The sequence below is a fragment of the Ursus maritimus genome, unplaced genomic scaffold (assembly GCF_017311325.1).
Source record: "Ursus maritimus isolate PB19 unplaced genomic scaffold, ASM1731132v1 scaffold_7, whole genome shotgun sequence".
Classification (NCBI taxonomy): domain Eukaryota; kingdom Metazoa; phylum Chordata; class Mammalia; order Carnivora; family Ursidae; genus Ursus; species Ursus maritimus.
In genome coordinates this window covers 5,131,668-5,139,930 of record NW_024426885.1, presented here as the reverse complement: position 1 = coordinate 5,139,930, position 8,263 = coordinate 5,131,668, and the positions used below count along the sequence as shown (strand labels likewise).

At 50.2% G+C, this 8,263-nt stretch overlaps 1 protein-coding gene across 1 annotated transcript in view; it reads left to right on the top strand.

Moving 5' to 3' along the window:
- Positions 1 to 8,263, top strand: part of DOCK1 (dedicator of cytokinesis 1) — a 495,125-nt gene that overhangs the window by 482,008 nt on the left and 4,854 nt on the right. Inside the window, 3 exon segments of the mRNA XM_040623969.1 lie at positions 579 to 724; positions 3,287 to 3,485; positions 6,071 to 6,224. Of these exon segments, the coding sequence (XP_040479903.1) occupies positions 579 to 724; positions 3,287 to 3,485; positions 6,071 to 6,224 (499 nt within the window).

Below are 8,263 nucleotides of genomic sequence, written 5' to 3'. Positions count from 1 at the left end.
CTGTACCAGTCCCTGGGGGGGGGGGGGGAGCAAATGCATCTTTAAGCAGCAGAGGCGTCTTATTTTATTCTAGAGAAATTCAGTCAGACACATCCGTGTGTTGTGGTGATCTGCGTGGTGTATCAACGTGCAGAGATGGACAGAGTTCATGTAACGATCTTGCAGTTTCTTTCCTCTAGAAGCTACTCTATAAATTTCTTTAATCTAGATGTTGCTCTATAAATTTTCTGGTCGATACATTCTACGATGGCTTTGGAACAGGTTGATGCATTCTGGTGTTGGTAAAGAAAACTGCACTTAAAATGTTAGAGAAAACAAGAAAGTTATGAGATTTTTCACAATATCAGGTAAGATTTCAAAAAACCCTGAAATCATCATCATTTTCATCTTTAACTCTGAACAAGAAAATGCCCTGCTCATAAAAGTGTGGACAATTTTGGTCTAGAGTCCAGGCTGCTAAGACCACCTGGTCCCAAGAGTCTGACCATGGCAAGCCAGAAGTCTTTTGGCACAAGACCGTCCAACAAGCCTCTCTCTCACTCTCTCTCTCTCTCTCTCTGTCTCTCTCTCACTGTCAGCCCTCAAGTCTGGATGACAGAAGAGGCAGCCGTCCCCGGTCCATGGTCCGATCCTTCACGATGCCTTCTTCCTCCCGGCCTCTGTCAGTGGCCTCCGTGTCCTCCCTGTCATCGGACAGCACCCCTTCCCGGCCGGGCTCCGATGGGTGAGTCTGGCTGAGCAGCACAGAGGGACTTGGTGGGCCCGGTGAGGAGCCACCAGGACCCTGAGTTGGTTTGATCACAGCGGAGGATTTTTCTTTAAAATCCAAACCATCTTTGAAACTGAAAACCTCCAAGACTTTGCAACTGTAGTGCCCAGGATGACTTTCAGGGTCTTATGAGTTTTTGAGAAAAAATTCTTTGGGTAAGGTTTCTGTCAGATTTTAAAGCCTCCCCCGTTCTGTTCTGGACATTCTGGAAGGAATAGGGTACATTCCTTGTTGCTTGTGTGCTTGTACTGTCCATCTCCTGCTCACTTCCGTAGTGTCACGTCAGTGCAAAACTGTCCCGCACTGTCAGGCAAGGCCACCTTCTGTCCTCAAGGCTTCTCGGGAGACCCCGGGTTTGCTGTTGAGCACAAAGTGACTAAGAGCTAAACAAGAAGCTACTAGACTAGTTAATTTGGGTTGAGCTCCCACTGTGTCTCTTGCATTAACTTCGAGTGTTAAAAAATATCGATAATTTTTTGTGTGTTTTTGCGTAGCAAATATGTAAAGTTTGTTCTTATTAAATAAAAAGGAAAAATGTGTCATGCAGTTTAAACCCCAGAGAACATCTGCTTATTATTTTACTGCTGAGTTTGCACGGTGGTATGTTTGCGCAACCCCATCTTGGTTTTCCATCCATCTCCTTACCAAACCCACAGGCTCCCGGCCCCTTCTACCCGCGGACCCACACTTCCAGAGCGCCCCAAGGAACAGCTCAAATCTGAGCGCCCTTTGTTGCCGATGACCGGTGTGCCCAATGGAGGATTGAAAACTAAACCCACATTTTTTTTTCAGTAATTTTTATCAGTGACTGCTACTTATAAAGCCAAATCCATATGGACATTCTCAATTTAGAGGTATTTAAATCATGTGTGCTTGTCTCTTAGAGCAAGATTGCTGAAGAAATTTAATTCAACTTTTCCCCAAGAAAATCCCCAAGCTAGTTATGAAAAGGGTTTTACATTTCCTAGAACGTAGGAGTGAGGGTGGAAACTGATCTAGAGGTTTTAGATAGAGGTGTGGTGTGTCACACGCGTCATACGCACCTCCTTCTCCCAGGAGGCATTGTTTAACCTTGAACTGGAAGGCATCTTTATTCGACTCCAGACTTTTGTTCATTCTAGGGTTACACCCTTAGCTATGCAATTAATGTGGAGAAAATGAGACTTTGGTCCCAAATGGCACAGGTTACATAAAGAATAAAAGTTCATTTTGTCGGCAGGTGCTTCTCATAATATGAAGAATTTTAAATGTAACCTATCTTTCTCTCGGTTCTTTATGTGCTCATCGAGATGTTTACCGGTGATCCCCCTGAGCTCAAAAGTGTCCACTGATCTATTTCTCCCCCTGCGTTAATTGTCTCAAGTTACACAAAACCTAGAATAAAATCTTGAGGATTATTTTGTGTTTATTGACTATATTCCCTATGCTGTACTTCTCATTCCTGTGCCTTATTTGTTTTATAAACTGGAAGTTTATAAAGTTTTGAAGACATGTTCATACCATTACCCATGTTGGCCCTCCCTCCTAACTCCTTCCTGCTGCAGGGAATGCAACGCCAACCTTAGAACTGGAGTCATTTCTTCTCTCTCCTGATATGGCTTTACTAGGACAGAAACGGGATGTACCCGCCCACTGCTGCCCCAGTCTGGTGTTAAAAGAGCAAACCACAGTTGCATGTAGACGTGTGTGCATGGTCAGTTTTACACATGCCTTAGAAGCTAGTCTAAGATCCACTTACTCAGTAGACGAACCATTAACATGGTTTTATACCAGCCAGTTGGTGTTAGTAGGCACAAGGGCCGTGGTGTCCTCCTTTCATCTTGAGACTGGGGATGTCCAGCCCACAGGGTAAGGGGGTGTTGAGACTCCCCAATAGGTGGCAGAGCCAAAACCCAGGTCTTCCAGCTCAGTGCTCAGCTGAAAAACGGAGGGCATCTCCATGTGCCTGCGAGCTGGACTGGGCTTGCTTCTCATGGAGTCATCCAAAAGGCTTTCAAATTGAAGCAGCCGACATAGCTGTCATCTTGAGCTGGCTGTAGGAACTTGGTCAGAATCAAGATACCAGAAATTTCTTTGCATTAGCATCTGCCTGTTTGTTCTTATTGCATTTGTGACTATTTTAGTATGAATCTCTACAAGGCGAGGGCACCCCTTTTGAAATATACCCCAAATACCATCTTCCCATCAGAAATCGGAGATGATCCCTTTATGTCATTGTGTCTGATCCAATCACATCTCCCCCGTCCTCCTATACGTGTCCTGTTTCTTTTCACTTTGTCTCTGTTTCTTTCCAGTTCGATCCTGTCCTTGCAAACACAGTTTCTCTGTTACAACTGGTTAATATGTATCTTAATTCCCCCTTGGCTTCTCTTTATAAATCATTCCTTTCCTGTAAGACTGCACAGTTCCCAGTCAGGGCTTAGATTGCTCGGGAAACCGGCTTCCATTTATCTGCAGGGTGAGAAGCAACTGTTCTCCTCTTAAGTCATGAGTGATTTAAAGAACCATTTCTTCTAGGTTTGCTCTGGAGCCTCTCCTGCCAAAGAAAATGCACTCCAGGTCCCAGGACAAGCTGGACAAGGACGACCCAGAGAAAGAGAAGAAGGACAAGAAGAAGGAAAAAAGGAACAGCAAACATCAAGAGATATTTGATAAGGAATTTAAACCCACCGACATGTCCGTGCAGCAGTCTGAGGCTGTGATTCTTTCAGAGACGGTAATCTGTCAGGGAACCTTCTTCCCCACCCTGCGGTAGCTGCTGGGACCTACCTTTGCTCCACATTTAGCCAACGGAGCTATCAGTTGGATTTCACAGAATTTTCTATCAAATAGTCACTTTGCAAATCTGAGGTCTCCCTCGACCCTCCCCTTGTATCACCAGTGCTGTAGGGCACGCAGAGGCTCAGAGTGGAGCCTCTCTTCTCTGGAAGGTGCCTGTCTTAGCATTCATCCTCTGTCCCAGAGAGACTCTGCTGCTTCTAGGCTCTAGGCAGCAACGTAGGACTTGCTTCCAGGACACATCCTGACATCCCAGAAGATGAACAAAAATGCTTTTGTTGTCTGAAAACAGTCGTCCGGGTCGGCTAACGCCTTTGCCTCTCCCCTTCCTGACCCGAAAGCTCTAAGCCCCAGGTAGTCCCCGAGTTAGCATCTGCCTCGTGGGAGTCCCAGTGCCCCTCCCGCTGGGTTCCGCCCGCAGCACACAGCTCCACGTTGGCCTCCCTGCCTCATGTGCCCCACACTTCTTTGCCATGTTTCAGAAGGACTTTCTGGGATTTAACCTAAACCCATGCCACACGCTCTCGGCCCCAGGGCTGCTGCTCGCCGGAGCGCACAGCGGTGGGGGAGGCTGAGGGCACATATGAGGCACGGGCAGCTTCTCGGGTGCACTTTATTCCGAAAGTGCTATTGGTGCACTGGAAACGAAATCAAGGAGAGGCTCTCACAGGCTGTCAGCTTCAAAGGTTAAGTCAGGCCCAGAGCCGCCTCCCCCTAGAAACGATGGACACTTGTCTGGACAGTGGCCAGGAACGTTCCCGCCCCGGGCAGGAGCCCATGACCTGTCCTGGCTGTGATTGAAGGGTTGCTTGACAAAAGGGCTCACATGGGACCACCTTTTAATAAGACATATTTCTTGGCTTGTTTATATCTCAGAGCCAGAGGGTATGTCTCACCCACACTGTGTGCCATTCAGACTGGCAGTCATGTGTCGCTTGGCTGTCTAGAGGCAGAAGGCAGATTCGGAGCCACAACACGGCCTTCAAGAAGGCTAATGCCCTTCTGAGGCCTTCAGACACGGCTCTGACTGCAGCATGAACGTGGCCAGGGACGTCAGAGCGCAGGAAGGGGACTGGCCAAAGGCTGGCACTTGTGCCCAGGCCCTGGGCCTCCAGCAGCCAGAGGAAGAGGTCTCTGATGAACCACCCGGCATTCTCTGTCTGCTACTCTGGAAAGCTGGGGTGCCAGTGACCTTGCTGACATTGCCAAGGTCACCGTCTCTCAAGCCCAGGATAGAGATCTCAAGTCTCAGAACATCAGAACTGGGTGGGGGAATTAACAGAAGCGCAAGATATTTACCAGGGGGTCAGACACTCTGCATGTCCTTTCATATATTTTCATTTAAGCTCCCTTTTAAGCTGTTAAAACCAAGGGCCTGAGAGGAGTTGAGCAACGTGGCAGAGCTGGTCACAGCTAGGTTGTGTGAAAAGAGGTCAAAGATCAGGCCAGGCACTTGGCCATCACATGCAGGTTCTGTCTCTCCTCGCTGTGGCCCTGTTTGCTTGCGGGGACACTAGCAGAGGTGGGCTGAGTTCAGCCAAAGTGGGACTGAAGTGCCCTCAGCAAGTGCACAGGGACGCACCAGGAGCACAGAACCCGGCCCCCGGTCAGCCTCTGATGACCCCTGGAATAACCACAGCCGTGGCAGCTCCGGGGTCGGGAAGCCCGACCTCTGGCTGGGGGCAGACTCACTGTTCTCAGTCCAGCCCAGCTACCTGTCTCTCCCCAGAGGGACCTCGTCTTGCAGAGGACAGGGGTCATCAAGGTCTGTGAGTACCTGTGGGCACCTGGAGTTTCCTAGGCCAGGCTCCGAGTGCCCATGACCAGCTAGGGGCTGCGGAGCAGAGCAGGTGGGCAAGTTGGAGGCAGGTTTGTCGGAGCAGAAGCACAGCCCCATTCCCGGGGGCATCGCCAGCAGCCGCTAGTGTTCCTGGGCCCTCTGGGGTGGCCTTGGCGTTTTGCCCCGCACCTGCTCCCCAAAGCTTCTGCAGAGGCTGTACGTCTGCTCACTCCAGGGTGCTGGGTTCAGCTTCCTGCTTGATGTGGCATCAACAATCCCATGGTCTTCAGCCGAGACTCAGAGACTGGTGCAGGACCGAGAGTCCTCCAGGGGCAATTCGCGTCGCACCAGGAAAGCATCCTTTGGTTTCCTGAGTCATCAGAACGTGCCTCATGGGATAGGACTGTCGCCAGTCCCCGTGAACATTCGCTGTGTCCAGGCCTCCCCACCCCCCACCCTGCAGCCATATTCGGCATACCTTGGCTCATAGGGCATCGCCCTGACCTCTGCTTTCATGTTCACCTGGCATTCTCCCTGTGTGCATGTGTCCAGATCCCCCCATTTTTATAAGGACACCAGTCCTTTTGAGTTAGGGCCCGCCCTAATGGCCTCATCTACAAAGGACCGTATTTCCAGGTAAGGTCACAGTCACAGGTGCTGAAGGTGAGGACTTCAAGCCGTGCATCGTGGGCGACATAACTCAGCCATGGCAGACCCTAACTGTGCTCTTTCCTCCACCATAGATAAGCCCCCTGCGGCCCCAGAGACCGAAGAGCCAGGTGATCAACGTCACTGGAAGTGAACGACGTTTCTCAGTGTCCCCGTCGTCACCGTCCTCCCAGCCAGCACCCCCTCCAGTCACGCCAAGGGCCAAGCTCAGCTTCAGTTTGCAGTCGAGTGAGTGGAACATTCTCCACATTGGAATTCATGACATTGTTCTGTGACTCCCTCCTTGCCTGCAGTCTGTAAAGTTAGGCCCCCCTGCTCCCCTTGCTGCAGATGGGGTTTCCACAAGCACCCAGCGTACAGGGAACCCCCATCGGGCTTCGGCAAATCAGTCTTCCCACGTTCCCTGGGAGGAAAAGTGAGCTCTCAGAACCTCCCTTGAGCCGGGGGAGTCGTGAGAGGCGCATGGACAGCCTCCCTCTTTGTATAATAGGATACGAGCAACACGAGGGTCTTGGGCCTTCCTGTGTTCAGGAGGAATGTAAAGTGAAGAAGCATTTACAGGCTGTTCTGGAAAGCTAAAGCACATAACTAATTTTTCTAGTTTTTCCCAAAATCTAGGGTTGCTATGACATATTACCATAAACTTATTGGCTTAAAACAACAGATTTATTCCCTTACCCTTATGGTGGCCAGAAGTCAGAAATCAAGATAACAGGCTTGCTTGCAGAGGCTCAGAGACTGTTCCATGCCTTTCTCCTAGCTTCTGGTAGCTTCTGACAATCCTTGGCATTCCTTGGCTTATAGATGTACCCCCCCCCCAATCTCTGCCTCTCTTTTCACGTGGCCTACTCTCCTGGGTCCTCTCCTCTTCGTATAAGTACACCAGACATTGGCTTTAGGGCCCACCATAAATCAAGGATGATTTCATCTTGAGATCCTTAACTCATTTCATCTGCAAAAAGCCGATGTTCAAATCAGGCCACATTCTGGGGTGCTGGGTGGACATGAATTTTGGAGGGACACAATTCAACCCCTACCAGTGGTAATCAGCTTTTCACCACTAAATCCAGGCCTGCCACAGAGGAGAGGTCTTGGCAGGAGGAAGGTGGCAGGGAGTGCGGGACCACCTTCCTCCTCGGCAGAACCCGCCTTCCTTCTTCTGCCCTGTGCAGAGGCTCTGGAAGGCACGGACCGTTGTCCTTTGCACTTGTTTTTCTTGCTAAAAGGGGAGCAGTGGCCATTCTGGGGACCCTCAGGTTGGGGGTCAGCCCGGCAGCCATAGGTGAGCCTAACTGAGGGAGCACCTTCCCAGACACTGGGAAGGAGATCGTCTCTGAGATCAATCCTCACATCCTTACGCTATTACTGCAGAATCTTCTTCTAAAACTATTTTATTTTTTCCTTTAAATAATTAAAAACAGGCACCACTGCAGCTGGAAAACACTTCGGTGGTGTCTTCACGCTAAACCTAGGGTCACCGCGGGCCCCCGCCAATCCGCTCCAGGCCTACACCCTAAAGAATTAAAAACAGGGACTCATTATATGTGAACGTTTGCAGCTGCATCCTTCACAGGACCAAAAGGTGCAAACAGCCCGAGCGTGCGTCCAAAGACACAGCCACACAGTGGACTAGTGTTCAGCCACGCAAAGGGACGGAGCTCTGACAGACACCACATCACGAATAACCTCAGACACGTTACGCCAGACACAGAAGGACACGTATTCTGGGATTCCACTCCCACGAAATATAAAACAGGCAAACTTGCGGAGACAGAGAGTGGGTTAGAGGTGTGGGGCCGGGGGAGGGGCGGGGAGGCTTTTGCTCTATGGGGACAGACTGTGTTCGGGACGCTAGGAGAGTTTAGAAACGGAGAGTAGTAAAATCAAAGCCACTGATTTCACAGTGCATTATGGTCCAAAGGGCACATTGTGTGTTCTGTGCAGTTTAGCACAACACAGGGAAGCAAGCGGGGGGTCAGCGAGTGTCGCCCGCTGCCCTGGGCTCACCGGCGGGCCTCCCTCGGGAACCCACAGCTCCCCCGGAAGCCTTTCCCCTGATGAAGGGTTTTTCACCCACTGGGTCAGTGGGGAAACCTGGAAGAGACCCACCAGTAAAAATGTCAATTTTCCTCTCAGATAAAAGAAAACATTTTTTTTCTACGCATCCCCACGACAGTTGAGAGAGTATCCTGTTTTAATGGCTCTCCTTCCATTCGAAACGGGCTGTTCTGTCAGTTGGCTTTAAAAACCCGCTGTACCCCCCCCCC